Here is a 24,152-nt window from a genome sequence, read left to right as displayed (position 1 = left end):
TCTCAGATGACATGTTCAGTCCTGCTGGCGTATGGCATTTGCCACATTGAGTGACCATGTCCGGTAGTTTTTGTGAGACAGCGGGTGTGGTAATCATCTGGTCGGGTGGTAAGAGTCCCAGAGATGGTCCAGCTGCTTATGTTGATGGTGCGCCACCTACCTTCTGTTGCATCATCCTGTCATATGTCCTCATATGAATGATTTTCTGATGTATCCACATGGAGGATATGCAATGCGAATACTTCTTCCCCGTGCCTATTGTTAGTTTTTTCATGCATATATTGCACTGTACAATTTTTGCAACAACTTTCTTTTCCCCTGATGGGATGGAGAAGCGTTTCCTAATGTCAGAGGCCTTTTTCTTCTTCATCTTGCTCTTCTCCTTGTCTTCTATCTGCAGTAGACGACATCTTGATTTTGAAAGTCTCTTCTTTTGGAGGAAATCCCAAAAAATGATGGAGCTGTGGTTTTCAGTCTGTCTTCAAGAGAGATGTGAAAGCCAAACATCTTATTTAGGGTGTGGTTGCAATGTGAAGGGGTGGAGACTTAATGTAGCTAGTGAGAAGGCGGAATCGGTGACATCGTGGCAGCTGCGGTCTGTGCAGGTAACAGCAGTGGGGCAGTGGGGCTGGGTAAGGGGGTATTTCGAGGGACGATGCCGAAGGAAAATTAATTATTTATTTAATTTTCCCTCTGCATCGTCCCTCGAATTTCCCCCTTACCTGGCCCCACCGCCCCACCTCTGTTACCTGCACGGACCGCGGCTGCCTTGCGGTGGATCGCAGATCACTGAACTTGTAAATTAAATAAGCATATTGTGAAATACAAATAGGCTTCAAAATATTAATGTATGGATATGCTTCCTTTGATGTCAATATTAACATTTGTAGGGCCTGTATATATTTCTAATTGTTTCTTTCTTTTTTTTGGAATCCGCAGATCTACCACAAATTTATCACAGGAACTAGTATCCATAGAGTACTGGCATGGGCTCCCTTCTCAAATTTGTGGCGGATCCACAGATCCATAAAATGAATTATAAAAAGAAATAGTTTTGGTGTATTGCATTTATAGAAAGAATACATAAGTTATCTTACCTTCATTTGCTAATTGTTACTTTCAAAATGTATAATATGTATAAATGTGTGAATAAAATGTGTTTATAAAGTTTTAAAAATGTATATTACTAAATTGAACTTATAGGTGAAATTGCAGTTTAATTTATATAAAAAAACAAAGGTTCGGGGACATTATAGTTTGGAAATAGAATTAAAAACCCATAGAAATTTCCTGAGAAAACCAAAGGTTACAGGTACATAATAGTTAGGAAATAGCATTTAAAAAACATAGAAATTCATTAAAATAAAACCAAAGGTTACAAAGACTTTATAGTTAGGAAATAGCATTAAGAACCATGTAAATTCACTGAAAAAACTAAGGGTTACAGGGATGTTCTAGTTAGGAAATAGAATTAAAACAACCTTAGAAATTCACTGAAAAAAACAACAGTTACAGGGACATTATAGTTAGGTTCAGATTTTACGCACACAAAACCATAGAAATTTAGCAGTTATAGCTACATGAGCAACTATAACTTATGCCCCCACAATGCACTGCTTACTTTAGGTTTTTTTCAGTGAATTTCAAATGATGTTTAAATTTTATTTCCTAACTATAGCGCCCCTGTAACCTTTGTATGCATATGTAGGTATATAGTTTTCAAAACTGCTGGGTTTTTTTTAGGAGTGTATGGGGATTTTAGGGTTCATGGTGGGGGGTATTTTTAGGGGTGATTAGAAGTTTGTAGGGTTCAGGGATGGGTAGTGTTTTGGGGTAGTACTGAGCTTTTAGGGTTATGTCTTTTATAGTTTTAGGGGAGATCATAAGTTTATACGAATTTGGAATGCTTAGTGTTTATTGGTAATGAGGGGTTTTAGAGTAAAGATGGGTAGTCTTTAGGTGGATAGAAAGGGTTTTGAAGGATGTAGTATGGGTAATATAAAATTTAATTATATTGAATAAAATTACTAGAATACATTAAATTTATATTGATGTAATTACAAAAGTAAACATAAATACAATTACATTTTAGTATTAAAACCTGTTATATTAGAATTAATAATGGCAATACCCAGTAGGTAGTTATAGTTATGAGCAACTTTTCTCATAGACGAAGCGTTTTTTGTTTTGCTAATAATCTTGATACCGTTTGATGAATCTTCACTGAATTTTTCAAAAAGGTGGCCTGCTTTGCCTAGTTTTGCATGGAACATTTCAGGTGATTTGTTAAGCGGGGGCAGAGAAAAATGGGGGTCCCAAAATGATTTTTCCCCATGTAATGTCTATGGGGATTTTGTCATTTTTAGACATAGCTACAAGCCAAACCACAGAATGGATTTACACCAAATTGGGCAGAAAGCTAGCTCTTGGTCCAGAAAGAGCCCTTTTTTTCTAATTTGGTGTAAATATGTTCAGTAGTTTTGGAGTTATTAAAGAAATAAAACTTTGCATATTTAGAGACGCGGATCCTCTGTGTACCCACAGATCCAATTAAATATTGGTTTTATGTTAAAAGATTTTTTCAAATTCACTGAAAAAAACAAAGGTTACAGGAATGTTATAGCTAGGTTCACGTTTTACCCACACAAACCATAGAAATTCAACATTTGTAGTTATAGTTAAAGTTATACCTATCTGAAAAAAGTATAACTCATGCCGTTAAGTAACTTTAGGCCACAAGTTTTACTTTCCTAACATAAGTATAGCTATAGGTATAACTATAACTGCTGAATTTCTATGGTTTTGTGTGGGCAAAACATGAACCTAACTAGAATGTTCATGTAACCTTAGTTTTTTCAGTGATTTATATATATATATATGTATATATATGTGTGTCTATATATTTAAAAATATAAACATTTACACATATATCAAACAAGGGGTTACAATTATACTTCCCAACCTATGTGCAAAGTAAAGGCATGCCGATGTACAAAAGCTGATAAAAGCAATCCAGGGTCCGTATAATACAATGTGGCAAGGAGCTTGTGCATCTTCTTCTGTAATACTGATAGCGATGGCACATATGTAGCGCCTGCACTATCATGAGTCGGTGTTCCCTTATTCAAATGAGGGAATCACTTTGCCTCTGTGCCTGAGCCGTATTATCGACGCGGATGCAGAGGTAAACATACCCTTGGGCGGCACACTGAAAGTACGCCACAAAAAGGTGGCACACTTTCAGGGCACCCTTAAAGGCAGCCCTCTGGAGATGAGAAAAAGGGTCCAATGGACCCCCAAACATCCTGCTGCAGTTACTCACTAAACCCACCTGCAAGGAGATCTCTCTCCCTTCTTCAAAGTGCAGGCGGCATCAGTATGGTCATTAGGGTTGGGGTTGCTTGGATCAGATGTTGTCTGTATATATTTTATTATAATGAAAGGATTTTCTTTACTGCCACCTGTGTGTGGCCAAAAGTGTTTATTATTACAATACTGGAGTAATTGTACTTGACACTGTACATTAGGGTCAGTTACTAGGATGATAGTGAATACTATGTAATATTTGTGAGTATAGAAGAGTTCAGTGGTTTTTGTAATGTAATTTGGATGCCAACAATGGGCAACCAGTTTTACTAGTAAGAGTCCAAATGCTGGAGATGTTCACTGTCATCTTGTTAGCAGTAATACCCTCCAACAACCCAGCTTGTAACAGGGCATCAGTGCAAGAAAGCGGCAATATACCTGCCCCTCCATTCACTTATCCATTTGCAACCTCTCGCCCAATTACCAGCCCTGAAGGAAGTCACAACGTTCTTTTATGAGCAGTAACTGCTGGTACCACAGGCTGGTACCTACCTCTTTGTGTGTGTAGTTACCACAGTAGCTTGCTAGTTACCTGTAAATGCTGAAAGATGCCCTCATAGATGGTTTAGCATTTACCCCTCCCTATTGTTTGGGACGGTCATCATGGCAGTATTTAGCCATGACAGTCCCTGGCACCAAAGGCTGATAGATATTAGTTGGTGCTAAGGCTGGGAAAGGGCACATTGACTTTGTTCCTACCTGTCTATGCTGAGAGCGCACAGGCTGAGGACTGTGATGCCCACAGATGCTTTCTGTATGAATGGAACCATCTTGCACGCCTGCACTCCAAAGGGCCAGTCTTCAGCCAGCAACTGAGGATGAAATAAAACAGACCACAGCATTAGATGGAGTTCTGGATGGGAGAACTTGAATACAGTCAGAGCAGGAGGAAAGAAAGCAAGGGCAGTAACATCTGGAGATGAAAACTTGAGGATACACAGACCCAGAAGGCAAAACTTGATGGTTGGTGACATAGAGATGAGGTCTTGAGAGTGGGTGGGTGGATGTGAAAAGGACAGCTTGAGGGTGTATGGACCTTGAGAGGAGAACATGAGGTTCGGTGGACCTTGAGAAGAGAACATGAGGGTGGGTGGACCTTGAAAGAACATTAGGCTGGGTGGACCTTGAAAGCAGAACCTTCAGAGGAGAACACGAGGGTGGGTGGCCCTTGAAAGGAGGGCATGAGGGTGGGCAGACCTTTAGAGGAGAACATTAGGGTGGGTGAAACCTGAGAGCAGAAACTTTAGAGGAGAACATGAGGGTGGATGGACTTTTAAAGGAGAACGTGAGGGTGGGTGGACCTTAAGAGGAGAACATGAGGGTGGGTAGGCCTTAAAAGCAGAACATGAGGGTGGGTGGACCTAAAGAGGAGAACGTGAAGATGGGTGGACTTGGAGGGGAGAGAATGAGGATGGTTAGATCTGGTGGGGTAAACATGAGTGTGGGCAGACCTGGAGGGGAGAACATGAGGGTGGATGGACCTTGAGAGGAGAACATGAGTGGGCGGACCTTGAAAGGAGAACATGAGGGTGGGCGGACCTTAATAGCAGAAACTTTAGAGGAAAACATGAGGGTGGGCAGACCTTGAAAGGGTGAACATTAGGGTGGATGGACCTTGAGAGGAGAACATGAGCTCAGCTGTACCTTGAGAGAAGAACATTAGGCTGGGTGGACCTTGAGAGCCGAAACTTTAGAACAGAACATGAAGGTGGGTGGACCTTAAAAGGAAAATATGAGGGTGAGGGTTGGTGGACCTGGAGTGGAGAACACGAGAATGGGTGGACCTGAAGGGGAGAATTTGAGAGCAGGTAGTGTAAGATCTGTTTTAGAATTGTGATGCAAAATGTACAAGAAACCGAGCTTTCAATAACATAGGACAACTTTGTTCTGTTGTCTATCTTGGATGTGACACAGTAGTATACCTCATGACCATTGCTGCTGCTATCATTTTGCTGTTATAAAGAATTTTAGGCTTTTCTATAAAAGGACTAATAGTTACCCAGCTGCACTGATGAAATGCACCTTTCCAAGGACAATTCAACTGACTCAGAATGGATAACATACTATGTAAGATTTCATGCACTGAGCATAGATGTTCTGAATACTCAATTAGAATAGTTGGACATGTTTCAATGTATTTATGTATGTTAGTGCAAGCTGCTGCTCTTTGCTTGATTCCTATAGCTTATGCGCATTTGTGACCTATGTACTAATGTAGTGGATGTGTGAAGCCTTTGTCTGAAACCCTATAAAAGAGGTGTGACTTTTCCGTGCTAGGAGGAGACCCTTACTCCATTCTTAGGAGATTCAATGCTGGATTTCCAGTAGAAATTGACTGACTTCTTGGTCAAGTATTTTGTGATTTGAATGCTTATTGATTTAAAACCCGGATGGCTCAGCCTGTTCATTTCTGTTTTTGACTAATTAAGTAAATCTTTAAAAATGAGTTCTTCTCTGACATTCTTTAAAAAGAAATGCCTCCAGTAAATACCCCTTGTAAGATTGAATTAAATAGAGACGGATCTAACAGGGAGTACCAAAGTCGGATTGGGACTACACCGCTTCTTTTCCTGCCATTGGCAGGTATGGGAGGGTAAAATCGCTTATCTTTATGAGCACACTCATCTTCTCAGTGTGATGACGGTGTATGTCAGGACGGTCCTTGTCCCAACGGACGATCACTTCCACCCGTTTATGCAGCACCCAGTGAAGTTCCTACAGTCTTGTGGAAATTGTGAGATCCTTTCTGTCCCTCGGATCGCATGGACAGGAGGCCAGCTAACCGGCCTTGGGGAGTGCTTCAGGACCCGGGCCACGACAGTTGGCAACTAGCTGAAGGCCAGCAATGTTCGGGCAAAATCCACCAAGTGATAGTCCCCATTCTGGAGCACGACAACTCCACAGGCCACCACAAGTCGGTGGATAATCAAATTGCAGTCCCTCCTGCCCTAATGATTCCTCTTGTCGTGTCAAACCAGCATGTCAATCCAGTGTAGTATGGTTCCGAATCCAAAGCGTCCCTATTTTCGGAGGCCAGAGCCCCAGTAGTTATACCCACCATGGCATTTGAAGATATGATCAGTTCAAAAAAGCCACCTTTGAAATACACAGTCCCTCTCTAAATTCTGTCCTGTCAGCCATACTACCCCGGGAGATTTAATCACTAGCTTTAGTGGGGCCAAGTCCCTGCCCTTTGGAATGCTGGTGCCAACTGCACCCCCACGTAACTATCCCAGAATAAATAAAACTCAACCAAAACGACAAAAATCCAATTTGTCATACTGGAGTTATGAATTTCAAAAAAATAAACTGTAAAATAGCATCTAACAGCATAAAGCGCCAACTCTGGCTATTTTGTCGCGCTGGACCGGGTCAAAGTCAAAGGTTCAGGCCGACCGCAATGGAGTGCGGGTCAGATACAGTCCCAGATCAGTGCTGCTGAAGTTTTACTTTCTTAAGTTTTTTGCCAAGAGTCCTGTTCGAGTTGGAGAGGGTTGCCAGGAGGAAGGAGAGCATCGCAGTGGCAGTTGGCGTGGTGCAAAGAGCAGCCCGGGCATCACGGACGAGCTTTAGTTACATGTTGGCAGTCCCCTGCTGGCTGACGATGCTGCTGTGCAAAGAGATGCGCTGGCTCGTGCTGGATTTCGGTGCATGCAGTGTGGTTCTGGTGCGATCGGGCCCGTTTGTAGTCATGAAGAGACCAAAAGCTTGATTTCAAGAGCTCATGGGCCACACCAAGAGCCCAGGACCTGAGAGGCACCACTTGGGGGTCAGGAACTCACTGAATACGGGTCCAGGAACTGTTGGGGAGCCTTTTATGTCCCCGAGGTTCAGATCAGGAGGCTAGCAGACTAGCCCTTTGAGTCACTCTGGTGTCTGAGTTCAAGATGAAGATGAAGTTGCAGATGTCGCCCTTTCCGGCAGGTAGCCGTCAAGCAGCCTATCCTCTAAGGGGGAGGATTCCGGGAGCGCTGTCGCCGGTGGAATGTTAGATTGGAGAGAGTGCCGAACCTGCATGTACCGGAATAACTCCGAGTGTGCCAACTTGTGGGACTGCTGTAGGGAGGCAAAGGTCACCGTTCCCCTGAATCCCCAAAGGGCCCCTATATGGGATATCCCGATCAGGTCCCAATTTCGAAATCCCTTAGTGTGACCCAATGACCCGAGCCTTTCTGACACCCAGAGCGGGGTTACCTTCGTAAGTTTGTCAGCCCACCCTAGCCTTCAGTTCACAATGTGCCACAGTTGGACCGATTGCTTTGTAGGCCCCGTGAGGTGGAACTTATTAGGCCGCGAGTAGAGTGCGGTCTCAAAGTTTCCCCCGGGGAGGAGCAGGCAGGAACATCTTATGGATTTTGGGGGCCATGGGCCAAACAGATTTTGGGGGCCCCTGTTCAGACCATCTTTGAGTATATGATCCAGTTTCAGCTCTTTCATGCCCTCTTTGACCAGGTCACTGACCGGGCACAGGTGCGCTGGTCCAAATTCTATATCTGTGTGCATCTAATAATCCGAGACAGTGACTGTGTTTTCAATATTATAACACAGCAGCAGCTCACTAATAATATTGCAAATCATTTCTGACAACCTCTCCTTTCTCATATGTGCCATCATGTTTGTGATCTAAAATAAACTTGTTTTATTGATGTTGCCTTAAACATAAACACAACATTTTTCTGCAAAATGCCTGTAACAGTCTCACACATCACCCACATTAAAAATAAATTAAAGTGGGGGGGGGTCTGGCCGAACATCGAGCAAGATGGCCGCTTGTTAGTAATGCTCCGAACCTCATCGATAATAATTACCTACAATCCGCTACAACATACGTCCCCAACCACAATCTGAGGTGTCCTCCAGATTGTTGGTAAAGGTGAATCCAGTGCCCTGCCTTGCCGGATGCAAAGTGTGTAGAAACCTGGCGCTCGAGGGATACGGGCCCGAGCACTGCCGGGCGGACTGTGGTGTGGTCCAGCAGAGAAGCATACCTGTAGACCGAGGCGGGACAGACCCCAATTTAGGATATATTGCTGCCCTGACCGCCCCACTTGCCACAAAGATCCGGCTCTATGTACCTACCTAGACTCCATAAATTACGCTGTCCACAGATAGGGTCCAACTACGCCTCATGTCATCATGGAATGTCAATGTCTTAGGCGATAAGATTAAGAGGGGAGCAGTACTGCAATATATAAAGAGTCATTCCCCTGATGTTGTTCTCCTACAAGAGACGCACCTCGTTGGTACCGCGTGTAAAGCCTTAGACAGGTGTAGATAAAAAATGTGAGCCCATGCAGGATACGCATCAGGATCCAGAGGTGTGGGCATACTGGCAAAGAGATCAATGGCCTTAACAATAAAAAACACCTTGGTGGAGAGGGGTGGGAGATATGTAGCCATTGCGGGTCTTTGGGAGGGGGCATCGATTAATATTATCAGTCCACCACGATACCACGTTGTCTGACTTGAGTTCTTTGTTCTTAAGCCTCCCAGTTGGAGAGCTATTCATGGGTGGTGATTTTAATTTAACACCAAATGACTCCTGTGATCGATGGGCCCCCAGGTGTGTGTCCTCTGACCACACCCCCTGGTAAACGTTCTCAATGCCATGGGTCTAGTAGATGTGTGGCGCACAAATAATCCCACGCTGCAACACTTCACTTTTCATTCAGGAGCACAAGGTATCCTCTCTAGAATTGACTACATGCTAGCATTGGCCCATATCCTTCTGGAAACTGTTCATCATAATCCAGACCGTATAAACTGCCATCCATTTGGATTACGGGTCAGTTCCGACTGGCAGACAGGCTCCATGAGCCTGTCGGAAGCCACCCGGAAAGACCGTCCGGTTTCAATTCCGACCGGCTGAATCAAAATTAGCCGGTCTGAATTGAAACTGACGATGTTGGTCATATGACCGGCATCGTAATAGACTCGTTTGTGTGACATGGTAGCGCCTCTAACTCCTAAATGGTGCTTGCTCAATATTTGGGAGGATACAGACCTTAACCGAATAGACCAGACCTGGATGACGCTGGGGCTAGCAATAGCAAAACAAAACATTGCCCGTTGTTGGGGGGCGGGGGTGGCACCACATCTAAGAGATTGGAAAAAAGATATGGACATGAGTATGGTAGCTGAAAAAGTAATTTACCAACATAGGGAGTGTCCCAAAAAATGGGAGAAAATATGGGGCAAATGGAATGAACACCGTGGGGAATATGTACCCCCACTGCACTTCAAGATGGGTCCTGGCCCTTTAACTGACCTTACTCTTTCCACACTGATCACTGTGGGTTGATGGGCAAAGGGGGAGTATTTCCTTGAGATACAAATCAAGTTGAATGACATTTTGATATGTAACTCTGACGCTATTGTGGTGCTTTTATTATAACTCGTTACAATAAAGAGATTATAAACAACAACAAAAAGGAAAATGGTTTTAAAAACAATTTGTTTAAGAATTATTCAAGGTTGTCAGGGCAAGACACTCTGCATACCAGAGCTAGGCCTGGAAGGGGCCTCCCTGAAGGCTTGGGCCAGAGCCCACTTTGTCCATGGCTGAAAACGTCTCTGCTTGTAGGGCTGACAATAACTGCCTCGCCAGGGCTGCCTGCTCCATTGGTACCTATGGGCACACATCCCCAAACTCATCGGAACTGCAAAAACCCCATTGACTCTCTACACAACAAATAATTCTATCCAAGACCTTCTGTATTGTATTCAAGAGCACGGGAGACTCCTCCCCACTTTATATTTAGGAAAGTAAAAAAGTAAACTTCCAAACAAAACGTTCGATCTGTTCAGTCCAGTCTTGCTACTCCCAAATTTCGGAACAGCAGATCGAGGATGTGGTTTCTTGGTGAAGCTTCCTCTGTATGGAATTTGTAATTTCGTGAAACTATGTACACAAGGACCCTTGCAATTCTGGACGACCTCAATAGCGGAAGTACGTAACTTGCTGGGAGGTGTTAAGGTGTGGTTATTAATGGTTATGACGTAATCAGAGACCAGAACGTAATTTATGCAGAGGAATAAAGATGTACAATCTGGAGCTCTGTGTGTGGTGTATTCATTCACATGCTCCCGGGCTGGGGGAGACGCTACAAAATTCACCCCCTGACTACATCCCTCATTAACTTGGTCTCAAGATATTCTGCAAACATCTTAAGACAGGGCTTTTCAAACAACCACGTATTGAGAGCCTTCACCTCTTCTGCAGGACACACACCTCACCTCTTCTCTCACAGCTTGTCAGCTTGAAGAAACCTAAGGAAACTGTGCACTTTGTAAGTAAAATGCATTAAAAAAAAATAATGCAACCCTGCTTTGAAGCTCAGAAGGTTAAGTGGTACGAGAAGCTTGTGCTTACCATGGACTACACAGAGCTGGATTCTCCAGTGAAGTTGAAGTGTGTTTTCTGTTGAATGTCTCAGTGTGTGAATGAGTGTATGTATGTGAGTGATTGGGTGTAAATGAGTGTGTGTATGTGCATGCCTGTAAGAGCTTGTGTGTGTGGGCGTGCAAGTGAAGCCAGGGCGTTCACCTGCGCCTAATGGTCCATAAACTGTCAAATGAACCATGACACATTGTGGGCGTTACAGTGGCATGCTACCTAACATTTTCTTAGTGGGTGAGGTACAGTGGGCACACCTGGAGACATGCTGCCTAATCCAGACCTGCCGGGTCATCGGTAAAGTCCTGTGATCACACTTGGGGAAACATTGTCACAACCTAACATGGCCCTTTCATGACAAATCATGGGCATTACAAGGAACATTCTGGCTTACCCTGACATATGGGCACATTCGATGACAAATTGTGGGTATTCCTGGGGACCTGTTTACTAATGATACGTTCACCCAGTGAAGCTACCGCTAAGTATCATGAGACTACTGCACATATGAACACGCAGACCCACTGCCTACCTTTACATGTTGATGGGCAGCGCGATGATGATGTAGAGGGGTCCTCCAGGTCCAGGCTGCCGATGAATATAGTGAGCTGAATGTACACACTCCCCCATACACACACACACACACAAACAGTCAACGCCTACCTTGTACACGTTGATGGGCATGGTGAGCCAAATATGTGCACATACACACACACCCACACCCACACCCATTGACACTCAACACCTACCATATACACATTGATGGGCAGCACGATGATGATGTAGAGGAGGTACCCCACGGCCAGGCTACCGATGAGTATGGTGAGCTGAATGTCCACACACCCACACATACCCATACACACCACGCCTACCTTGTAGACATTGATGGGCAACGCGATGAGGATGTAGAGGAGGTCCCCCAGGGCCAGGCTGCGGATGAGTATGGTGAGCCGAATGAGTGTGCGTGCGTGCACACACACACAGACACACACACACAGAAACCCACCCACCCCCCCTGCACACCTATACACAGCGAGACACTCAATTCCTACCTTGTACAGGGGTTAATGGGCAGCGCGATGATGATGTAGAGTAAATCAAAGCAAACACAAGGAGATGAAGTGAGCAAGAGACCCACGTCTGGGCATACCCTGACAACTTAGGGCGAACAAAGCAAACACAAGGAGATGATGGACGGAGTGCTGAAACTATTCAGACACTCACCCCTCAGTCACAGACCTGGGATGAATCCATCATTGTTCTTTAGTTCACTTCGCCGCCCCAGTTTGGACACAGCCATATGCAAATCAGTCTTGACTCTGTGCCTCATGGTAACAGTCCAGCCCGAACTGCCAGGCCAGGTCCTCACAGGACTGGAAATAAGCATCCTGGGACCGGTTTCAGGGTAACACCCCTCTTCAGCCAGGCTAGCTTGAATGCAGTGGCAAAGTGAGCAAGGGACCCACGTCTGGGCATACCCTGCCAACTTAGGGCGAACAAAGCAAACACACGGAGATGATGGATGGAGTGCTGAAGCTTTTCAGACACTCACCCCTCAGTCACAGATATGGGTTGAATCCATCATTGTTCTTTAGCTCACTTCGCCACCCCAGTTTGGACCCAACCATATGCAAATCAGTCTTGACATGGGTCCCTTGCTCACTTTGCCACTGGATTCAAGCTAGCCTGGCTGATGAGGGCTGTTGGCCCGAAACCGGAACCAGGATGCTTGTTTCTGGATCAGGAAAGACGTGGCTTGGCAGTTCGGGACGGACTGTTCCCAGGAGGCACAGAGTCAAGACTGATTTGCATATAGCTGTGTCTGAACTGGGGTGGGGAGGTGAGCTGAAGAACGAGGATGGATGCAACCCAGATCTATGACTGGGGGTGAGGGTTTGAAACATTTCAGCGCTCCATCCATCATCTCCTTGTGTTTGCGATGCAGAGGAGGTCCCCCAGGGCCAGGCTGCCGATGAGTATGGTGATCCAAATGTACACACACCCCCCATACACAGCAAGACACTCAACGCCTATCTTGTAGACATTGATGGGCAGCGTGATGCGGATGTAGAGGAGGTCCCCCAGGGCCAGGCTGCCGATGAGTATGGTGAGCCGAATATCCACACACAAACACACACCCATGCACACCTATACACACAGAGACACTCAACGCCTACCTTGTACACGTTGATGGGCAGCGCCATGATGATGTAGAGGAGGTCCCCCAGGGCCAGGCTGCCGATGAGCACGTTGGGACCGTTGCGCATGCACTTGTTCTTGTAGATGATGCGGAGTAAGGTGGAGTTGCCAATGATGCCCACGATGAAGATGGCGATGGACACCACACTATTGACATATTTGAAGGCATGTTGGATCTCTGTAGGCGACAGGCACAGGGGGGGCATGGGTCCTGGGGGCTCAAAGACCCCCTCAGGCTCCTCACTGATGTTGAAGGCTCCCAGGAATTGGGAAGCTCCCAGAGGCACCAGTGCATTATTTAGCGCTTGGCTTGGAACCTGAGGGGCTGCTGATGTTCCTCGGAAGTCATTGGTTATCTGGGGTTCCTGGCTGTAAGCACTGAGGAGAAGACAGTGCAGGCAGAGGCCCAGCAGGGCTGCTGATTCTGTTGCTGCCATGAGATGAATGGGTCCTGGAGCGCTGACTCTGGACTTCAGGGGGTGTTTCAGATGCCTAGAAAACAAAGACAAGTAAAACATTGTGTGAAACATGACAGATACAGGACAGGTAAGGGGTCATACGGTCTCATGATTATAATTTATGCCAGTTTAGCAGTAGATGAGAAGGTCTGGGCCATAACTATCACCTTGAGATTCTGACGGCTACCACTCTTTGAATCAGTAAATTCGGTCATAATTTAATTTTAGGATCACAAGCTCGTGGGTTTAAATCACAGGCTATTTCCAGCCATATGTGTGGCCTTGGTAATCAAACTGACTACAGCCGCTGCTTTTAAACACAGTTTTCATTATCAACGCTTCCCTTGTACAAAAATACTGTTGAGAGGAAAATGCTGCTGGTAAAAATAGCAGCACTCTTATGTCACACCGTGACATGTTGATACTAGAAAATCAACCTTTCTTGTTGGTTTGTGATATTGGGGTTTGAAAGGGAGGTTTTTGTGGCTCACGTGCCACTTTTTGAGCTGTTATAAGGCTGCACACTCAACCATGGGTGGCAAGAGTGACTACTGTGGATCCGGGACTCCTGGCAGAGAAGGCACTGTGGTGAGGACATGGGATTGACTCAGGACATTGCTAAGTTAGCATTAGTTAGTATATGCTTGGCCGCCATTCTGCCGCTTTTGCACGCATTACTACCTGGCTCTATTCTCGTAAATACTCTGCTTGCGCTTTTTTCACATGAGAACTGTCTGCCTTTCACACATCTAGGTGTACACTGTGCTCCTCCTCTGCACAGCGTGTTCACGGTAAAAAAACAATGTATGCTGTTGATTCGCTTTGGTCAGTCCCACGCCCATAGACATATCATAGAACACCGCTGCACTACTGAAACTCGAGTGCTTTTAATATGGCATTGTATGCGTGTAGAGGCACTTGGAGAAAATTATTCCAACGAAGAAGAGCTGTGTTTGTCCAGAGATGTAATTCATTGCATCTAACCTTGGAGGTATGGGGTCTCCCTGACAAAGCCTAGAGGTCTTCTATAATTATAATAAACTAGCTCTTAGCACAGGGAGGGTGGTAAGGCGCTGTAGTCCTGTTTCCACTGTCATTATAATATGATTTCCCCTTTTGTGCTATATGGAATTGTAACAATGCTGATTATATTGTTCTTATGCATTTTGCTGCTAGTATCAGCTTGTGTACTGCATTATAGAGCACGTTAGTTAAAATAAACATTTTAAACTATACCGTGTTTACTCATGTTGTGGACAAGTATGAGTGTTTGAGCGAAAGAGTGTTCTTGTTTCCCACTACTCCTGAGAGGAACGAAGTCGCATGTTCTAGGTTGTCTAATCATTGGTAGCTTCGCTGTAGTACGGAGAACAAATGAGACACTATTGCTAGTCGGATTGGGGTTCTATGTGCTGAAGTGGGTTTTTTGGTACACAACAATACGCCGAGGTCCTGGTTTGCTGCCGCATAGTTCTGTGTATTTGCAGAATCCCTGCAACAGGACATGTCATGGATGGCCTTTAAGCAGACAAGGAAAGCCAAGTGTTTGAACCCATCTTTCACATGGACAGCAACACTGAGAGCGAAGGTTTGGACTTTACTGTTCAAAATGGCTCTTCGTGAAACAGGGCAGGCTTTAGCGCAGGTGGCGCCTTATGAGACAATGTTTGTTGGCGCCCCAATGACCACCTCTGTTAGGGATTCCCTCACTAGCACCCTTTAACAGTGCCCCTCAAGTTTCCATAACCACTGTCTCTCAGATCATTTAGTTTTATAGCGCCAGTCATACCAATGTGAGGTGCCAGAGAGCTTTACATCAGACACACATTGCACAGAGACAATCATACGTGTTTAAATCATGGTACATAAGACAGAAGTCTACAAGGTGTAGGAGTCACATGTCATCCGTACTGGTAGGCAGTATAAATTAAGAACCCTTGGTCTGAAAAAGCACAAATTCAGAATTTCAAACATATATTTACATTTTTAAGGGTGCCGATAATTGCTGGAGGCAAGGAATGCCGCTGCGGGTGCTTTTAAACCATAATATACTTGCAAACATGGTGCCCCACCCCATTGCCCTAGAGCTGGCCCTTTCGTGAAACTCTCGTGAAACTATTTGTATTGGAATCCCAACCGAGTGGATAATATAAAAATAATAACATATCATTCGATGAACCAGGGCCGCAACAATACAAAATGATAGTGAAAAAACATTCAGCCATCCAAAAAGCGGCGGCATTATCCAAACTCGGTGATAATGCTTCTGTTGGGACAGAAAGGTCCTCAGCATAGTGAAGGCGCGCCCCCCGCCCCGGGCACCCGACTGTACCGCTGTCTTGATCCCTATTGCTGATTTTTGTCGTCATAGGCAAACACAGGTCATGCATGTGCACCATGACATAGGCATGTTGCCGTATGGCAGTCTTGTTGGACCGCCTAAAGCGCTACCCTCATAGTGGTGGAAGGCTACTGCCTTCACCAGGAGTTCAGCAGCACAAGTGTGGTGGTGGCAGCGTATGTAACGTGTAATGATTAGTAGAAGTGAACAAGTTCTTTTTAACCTGTGCCACTGTACTGAGGCCTTACAGGTGCACTCACCTTTTAAAAGTTCCACTGTTGCGTGCTTAACTCACCCTTGGCCTACATCAGGTAGATGAGGAGTGCTGCGCAGTGCAGCGCAGGAGTAATGACTGCGCTGGAGGTATGTGTGCCTGGGAAGGGTATATTACAGGGCTAGAGCAGTACTGAGTAGTACTGGAATGGTTAGAGCATGTACTGAGTTTAAGTATACCTGTGCGGAACATATCACATGAGAGATGTAGTGATGTGAAGTGCGTGTGCAATGGAAGCATGTGCTGCGTGTATGTGTGCTTGCATGCAGTTCAATACATGAAGGGTGAAGTGTTGTGCAGCGCACCTGGTGAGTGTTTGTGTTGTGGTAGTGAGTGTGTTTGCAAATAGCACACCCTGGTCCAATACAGAGAGGCTACAGCACTGAATAGTGTGCACAGATTGATTGTGTGTGCTGTATGTATGTGTGTCTATAATGGCACACTGCATGGAGGTAACAGTACTGGAGAGTGTGTTTGCTGTGAAAGTTCACTGAGGGCAAAGTGTGTCTGCAATGCTGCATCACATGGAGGATGCTGGGTTCCATTTTGGGAGGCCCAGACCTGCCTGGTGAAGACATGAGGACCAGAGGAATCCACCCAGACAGATGTGTGTGTTGCTGCATTCCCGTGACCTGGGTGGGACACGCATTGGAGGGAAAAGGAAGACACCCCCTTTACACTTCAAAAGATTGCTCTTTGATTCAGTGATAGGTCACAGGGAAGGGGCCTGGACACATCTCAGGAAGAGAGATGGGAGTTATATGGGAATCATAAAGAGAAGGGCTTGGAGCCCAGGATTAACCCTTTGATGCACATATCACTGTGGCTGACATCCAGGTGTGAACTCTGCTCACTCCCAGGAATTGTGTTGTGGGACAATCAGTTTTGGAGTCTTGCCTGCTGTGACAGACAACCGTACAAGAGGAAAGAGAATAAGAAAAAGACAAATGTACACTTCCAAAGAGGCAGAACCCCAACATAAAACTTAAAAGACTCAGACCTTAAATCACATTTGGTGTCTGGAAAACGACTATAAGAAGCAACCGAAAATTGGTCATCTGCCAAGCAGCCAGTTGGGCTGTGTGAGAAGGGGAAGCTCTGCAAGAATTCCAGTGACCAGGACTGAGGGCCAAAGCCTGCTAGTCTCCCAGCTAGGCGAGGGGAAATCACCCAGGGAAACCAAGACCATCTGCCCTGGAGCAGCATTGACTGCCTGGTTGCCAAGACCAGCGCACCCTGTGAGGAAGAGGAGAACATTGGCGGAAGCAAGATCCAGTGGGGAACCCTACAGAGAAGACTCCCTGAGTGAGGTGTGAGGACATGGCTGTGCACCAATTAGGTCGTTGCCCATCTGCATTGTTGACTCGGTGACCTTATACGGCAGGAGAGTGTCGCCGTGGACTGAGCCATGTCCTAAGTGTCGTGTGGAACGTGTCAAACCCGTACCACTGCATTGCGGTGACTCCGTATGCCAGAGTGGACCACCGTTCAGTTACTGCTGTGAAAGTGGCAAAACACGTAACTGCCGAGGCGATTGCACTAGAGAAATCTGTGCATGATTTTGTAAAGTACCTCAGCATTCCTGTATGCCAGAAGGGGCCGCCGGTGCCAGTACTATCAGGAGGTTTGGGCTGTCACCTGAGGAAGGACTGAGGGTGCATTTGGCCAGTGGAGCCCGCACAATTAGAACTGCCCCTTACTGACCCCCGGAAACTGGGGAGGATGCTGCGGATGACGTCGCAACCTCACTGGGCTCCAGTTGAGAGGATTAACTTACCACATCTGCGCAGGCTGGAACTGTCTCTGATCCCTGGGAAGCCAGCAGAGCATCTCGGGAAGACAGCCTGCGCCTGACGAGTGCTGTCACGTTAACAGCAGCCGGACTTCTCCGAACAGGATCAGAACTCCTGGGTGTCCACGGTCAGGCCACTCGCTGCAACGCTTACTTCTGCCATGCTAGAGAAGCGGGTTAGACTTGAACTGGGCCTGTTGGGCCCCGAGGGCTTGCTGCTGACTGTGCTGCGGCACCAGACGCTTTTGGCTAAGTTCCTGAAGAGTAGACCGGGAACAAACTCTTGAGTATGGCTTAGTAGGAAGCATTGCCTGGATGCGGCCGTCAGTGAATGGGGAATAACCCCACCTTGCTACAAGGGAGAGGGTGGAACAGGGATTTGCCTGACAAGCGCTAGAACCTCAACCTCAAGGGGATTGTGTTGTTGCTAATGAACATCTTTATTTCTTTGCATGTGTAGAGTTAGAAATAAAATACTTATTTTTCTTAGAACAACAATTATTTGACTGGACATTGATTTATTGACAATAATGTGTGCACTTTGAGTTATGAGTCGTTTTCACTGACAAGTATCGGCACCGCTCCCCTGAGGGAACCTTTGACTGCTCGTCCACAGCTGACACGGTGAGCCAGGTGCAGACGGTGGACTTGGCCCAGTTGCTCAGGATTCATAGTGGGTCGGCCCAGGGACACCCGGAGTTAAAGGGCTCAACCACCACGGCTGGGCCCAGTGGTCCCTGCGTCCACTGTGGCCCTCTGGAGGGGGTCTGACAGCTACTATGGGCCAGTATCAGCAGACTTAAGGTTGTTGTGGGATAAATGAGGAATAACTTACTGTAGAATTGTTACTGAAGGTTCTTGCACATTTGTGGCTCCTTTCTCACCGCTAGAATTATGCTGGTGATGGTGAGTCCTGCAGTGTGAGACCGGCCTCACGGCGTATGCCCTCCCGGTCATCCCGCCAACCTGCAACCATCCCCAAGACACGGCATCTCCGACTCCGGCCGCCCCAGCCACACAGACCCGAGGGCCGGCCAGAGTCCCCGACAGACTCGACACCCTACCACGCATGTCCGACCGAGGGAGCGGGAACCCCCGAGCCAGACCAAGAGGCGCCAGCCCAGTCGCACCTCGGATCGCCTTCCCCCGGGAGGGCTCGATCGGCCACCAGGCCCCTGGGGAGCAGGCGCCTCGCCTGCCGAGCGTCTGGGGACCCTCCCAGACCCACCTGAAAAGACCAAAGAAACGAGCGGCAGGAAATCCCGCCGAACCCCCTCAGTCACCAAAGACCCCTCTCTGCGAGGACTCCGGACTTCAAAGGGCAGGGGGAGTATAATAGGGGGTGCCGGAGGGACGAATGGCAGAGAAGACCTGGAACCATCGAAGCCTGCTGACGCTGTCACGGCTCCCGAACTCCGAACCACCTGGGCCTGCTGAGTGACTCGCGGCCCCCAGCCATTGAACCATCTGAGCCCTGCTGACGAGATCGTGGCTCCCGAACTCTGAACCACCTGGGCCTGCTGAGTGACTCGCGGCCCCCAGCCATTGAACCATCTGAGCCCTGCTGACGAGATCGCGGCTCCCGAACTCCGACTACCTGTGCCTGCTGAGTGACTCGCGGCGCTCCCCTCGAGTACGAATTGGCAAGAGATCGCCCAGAGAACCAACACCCTCCAGCTCGAGGATTGTGAGCTATCCGCAGGGTACTTTGCAGAGACACTACCTTCAAAGGCTGTCCCGCTACCCCCATTCCCCTACCACCGATTTGTAGTATCTTGTGCCGCTGATGTACTACTTACTCCTTGGATCATAAAGATCCCTTGAAACCTTCGATAAAGGAAACTATCGTCCTACAAAGAATATGTGTGGTGTCCCTCTGTTCGTAGTGTAAGTTCAGGGTGTGCGCGCCTGGTTCGGCCTACTTGGGAGAGGTGGGTCAAAGGGATGGGCAAGACGTGTACCGAACCCCCCTCCGGCGAACGCCTTTCCAACATGCAGCCTTTGTAAAGTGAGGTGCAATTTGCACACTTGGCACATAGCTTTTAAAAGGGGGTTCGCACAAAGTATGCACAAACTCTTGTACTGCACATTTTGCCGTACTGCAAAGTTTGGAATGAGCACCTAAGCCAAATAAGTGAAAAAATAGGTTGCAATCTTTATCCAAAATGTCAAGAATTTCATGTAAATCGATATATTGTTTCCCTCTAAAGCAAATTTGCGTTCCATAATTTGTCATTAATCAGGTAGATTTGTAATTATCTCATATTTACTATGTAAATCAATGATACAGTTGAAGGTAATTGATGATGTTTTTGGAGTTTCAATCTTGCTCAAACAATTCAAAGAAAAGTGACCATCTGCTCCTCACTCAATATATTGTACACTATTCTTAATGCCATCATTCATTTACCACGTGGATATGCAAGGCAGCTTATGTCTTAGTCTGACTGCACAGGGGAGCCCCAGTGGATGTGTCTGCCAGAGGGGACTGGAAGAGGGACCCTTCACTCGAAGAGGCTGAGGTCGCCTGGACCAGTGGGAGAGTTGGGGCCAGAGGCAGAGATGTGATCAGAGAGAGTGTTCCTTCTTTGGAGACATTTAGGCCTTGTGACACCAGAGATGTACATGAATACCTACAGAAATAGGTGCAAGATACCCCAGAATGTCCACAATCAGAGAGTATCGGAAGGTGATTCTTGGAAACCACTCTGGAAGGATCCGGCGGGCTGTGCAGACACAGGATCAGCTCAGGTCAGCTGCAAACCTTGGACTGTCAGGGTCAGAGGTCAGAACATCCTGTGAAATGAGCATCTTTGATGGAGCAATAGCTTTTACCGAGACATCTGCATGACCTCTTTCCCTGGGAACCGGTGGAAGTCTACAAAGGAGAAAACAGGCGGGGAAAATACAAATGTGGAATAGGACAAAGAGTATAGAAACCCGACAGGAGTGTCAACGAAATCTAAAGGGAGGATGTGAGTGAAAAGCAAATTGAGAATCCATCGTAGGGTAAAAAATAACTAGGGGCCTGAGTTATATCTTGGCGGACGCAGTGGTCGAAGTGAATTAAAAAAGTATGGGAACTGTGATGCTGAGTGCAAGGGGTGGGGTGGGTGAACATGTGGGCATGGTCAAAGGTGTGGCTAACAACAAAATATTCTGTAACTTTGTTCGGTCTTTCACCCTCCACTAACCACATATAACATAATGCACTGCTTAAATGAAAGTTAAATACAAGTTTTGTTATTCCGTGGGAAATGCACTATCATACATTATGAAACCTCTGTCAGATAGTGCACTGCACCAGAGCGCCACAGCATTGAATTCTGGTTGGTGCAGTGGAGACTAGTGACTTGTGTATGTTTAGTGCTATGAGCCCCAGTCTGTGACAGAAAGCACTGGGAACCTGTAAGTCATAATTTTAAACTTGCATTAGTCACAGTATAAGATAGCCTGCTACAGAATGTGCAAAAAGGTTTAAGATAAAAAGTGTTTCCAAAATACAGATTTCTTGCAGACTGTACATAGTGCAGTCTTTTTAGGTCGAGCCTAGTGCAGCGCGCTTGCGCTGCCTTAGGAGACGACCTTTAGAATTCGGTCTGCACTTTTCAAGCACTCGTGCTTGTGGTGGCATCCACCTTGCGGGAGCGAGCAGCGGCGCGCAGGGGCCATCAGTTTGTAATTAACATGGCTGCACGCGCTTGTTTATATTTCTTTACTTTCCCTTCCACTGCCTGCCTCACCCTGGCCCACCCTTGTCAACCGGTTCCTTTTAAACAACTTTGTGGCTTTTTGATCTCTGCCAATTACTGTGCTACATATCTAGCAGCTGTACTTAAAAAAATCGTACTTTGTTTAAAGTATCTGCTAGAATGTATTTTTCAATAATACATTAAAACAGGGGCTGCTCTCTACACACACCATGTAAACCAACGCTCTCTCCTAGTACATGCTGCCTCTCTTCTCAAGTTATAGGAAGGATGAAACTTAGTCAGCCCTGCTTTAATTTGAACCTGTGGCTGCTGTGTGCGCACAGATTTCTGGAGCCATCTGTTTTTAATTAGCGTGGCTGCGCCCGCTTTTTTGTCTTTGTTTACTCTCTCTCTCCTGCCTGTCTCACCCTCACCCTCCCTTGTTAACTGTCTCCACCTAACCAAGTTTGAGGCTTGTTGGTCACTGCCAATAACAATCACTTAATCTCCCCGTGCCTAGCCTGGTTTTATTTGTTTACATTTATTTATATAACGTTACCGGGGCACATTATCAATTCAAATTAAAACAGGGGCTTCTCTCTACACACACCATATAAACAAGCGCTCTCTCCTAGCACATGCTGCCTCTCTTCTCAAGTTATAGGAAGGATGAAACTTAGAGTCAGCCCTGCTTTAATTTGAACCTGTGGCTGCTGTGTGCGCACAGATTTCTGGGGCCATCTGTTTTTAATTAGCGTGGCCGCACAACCGCTTTTTAGGTCTCGCCTGACCCAGCGCATGAGCTGGTCTGGCGAGACTTTTTGAGAGGGCTCCAAAAAGTGCTACCACTGTAGCCTAGAGCTACAGTGCATGTGTGCGGGCGCGCGCGCCGCGCTTGACCGAGATTACTTTCACTTTCGCGGCCACTCGGCCGCTTTGATGTTTGATCGCGATCACTTTCGTGGCCGCACGACCGCTTGGCATAGCCAATAGGTCTCGCTTTTGGGACCTTATAAGTATTTAGTTATGCAACTGTTGCATGGCTAAACACTTATAAGGTCCCAAAGGCGAGACCTATTGGCTATGCCAATGCTTGTTTATATTTGCTTACTCTCTCTCCCCATTCTTGTCTCACCCTCGCCCTCCCTTTTTAACCGTCTTTTCCTAAACAAATTTGTGGCTTGTTGATCTCTGCCAATAACTGTGCTACATATCTAGCAGCTGCACTAAAAATAATCGTATTTTGTATTTTTGTATAATACATTAAAACAGGGGCTGCTCTCTACACACACCATATAAACAAGCGCTCTCTCCTAGCACATGCTGCCTCTCTTCTCAAGTTATAGGAAGGATGAAACTTAGAGTCAGCCCTGCTTTAATTTGAACCTGTGGCTGCTGCGTGTGCCCAGATTTCTGGGGGCATCTACAATAACAACATAAGTGCACAATACTGAAACATATCAATCTATGGATATTAGCAATGAACTTCTAATGGACTGGTTTATGATCAATACAGATGTGGAAGACTTATCCGATGCACTTTTGCCATATTTACCGCAGACATATGAAGTAATATTTTGCAATGGCATTATTACAAAAATATTAATATATATATTGCAACAGAATTAATATATTTATAAAACATGTATAAATGTACATCATAAATATTTATTTTTTCCACTCAACTTACTTTAAAGTACCAAAAATGCTAACTAAAAATTCTTGCAATAAAATTTAAACTAACAAACATTTGTCAGTTATTACTGGACAAACCATTGCCAATATCTTTGGTTACACACTTATAAGGTGCCAAAAAAACAACACATATTAGCAATGCCAATAGCTAAAAAATAAAATCCAAACTACCAAGCTCTAATTGGGTGTTTTATGTATGCTTAAAAAATATTACTGCACATTGCTCAGAAGGTACATTTTGTATTTTTAGCCTTCAGGCTACTTTAGCATTGAAACTAATTGAAAAGCTGTTCCACATTTGCTTTTTAGGCAAAAAAGCTAGAACAAGATTTTTCAGTAGCACACAATTCATTACTTTGTAGTATTATTTAGAATATAGATATGCTATTAAAACATTGCCATAGCCAATACGTCTCGCCTTTCAGAACATACAAGTATTTAGTTATGCAGCACTATATCCTTGGTGCAACAACATAAACTGTAATTCTAAGCAACAATCGTCCCTAGACAAAAAAAGAGTAGCATTAGTGATAAATAAGGACCCAATCAGTACTTATATTTTGGGAGACTTGTCCAGCCGGACAGAGGTCATGAGTTTTACTAATATAGTAAAAATAACTAAAGAATTTCAAAGATTCATAAAGTGGGACACAAGCCTTTGTCCAGTACATACATTAGGCCAAGGAGGCAAAAAAGGTTCAGGCATGGAACATTGTTTGTTATGGGTAGCATAAATAATGGAGAAACAAACAGTACAAACAAACAACACCCTTATGTGTCACAATCAAGGTTTTTACAACATATCGGGTATTTGTGAGTGTCGACGGTGTTTCGATCCTACTAAGTAAATGCAAGGATCATCATCAGGACAAAAGACAATAATGCCTGTAAGGTACAACCTCAGCAGCGGTTGTATCAGAGACGATATTGTTGGTATGA

General features: G+C 45.8%; 1 protein-coding gene across 2 annotated transcripts in view; it reads right to left on the bottom strand.

Moving 5' to 3' along the window:
• Window positions 1–24,152, bottom strand: part of LOC146788805 (endothelin receptor type B-like) — an 84,538-nt gene that overhangs the window by 36,326 nt on the left and 24,060 nt on the right. For both annotated transcript variants that reach the window (XM_085630375.1, XM_085630376.1), the window contains exons 2-3: window positions 12,940–13,453; window positions 4,066–4,178 (exon numbers count right to left, since the gene is read on the bottom strand). In XM_085630375.1, coding sequence (XP_085486501.1) covers window positions 4,066–4,178; window positions 12,940–13,398 — 572 coding nt within the window. In that variant the 5' untranslated portion in view covers window positions 13,399–13,453. The remainder of the gene's footprint in view (window positions 1–4,065; window positions 4,179–12,939; window positions 13,454–24,152) is intronic.

This window comes from Triturus cristatus, chromosome 10 (genome assembly GCF_964204655.1).
Source record: "Triturus cristatus chromosome 10, aTriCri1.1, whole genome shotgun sequence".
NCBI classification, from domain to species: domain Eukaryota; kingdom Metazoa; phylum Chordata; class Amphibia; order Caudata; family Salamandridae; genus Triturus; species Triturus cristatus.
The sequence above is the reverse complement of the archived record's forward strand: the minus strand, read 5'-3'. Positions and strand labels throughout refer to the sequence as shown.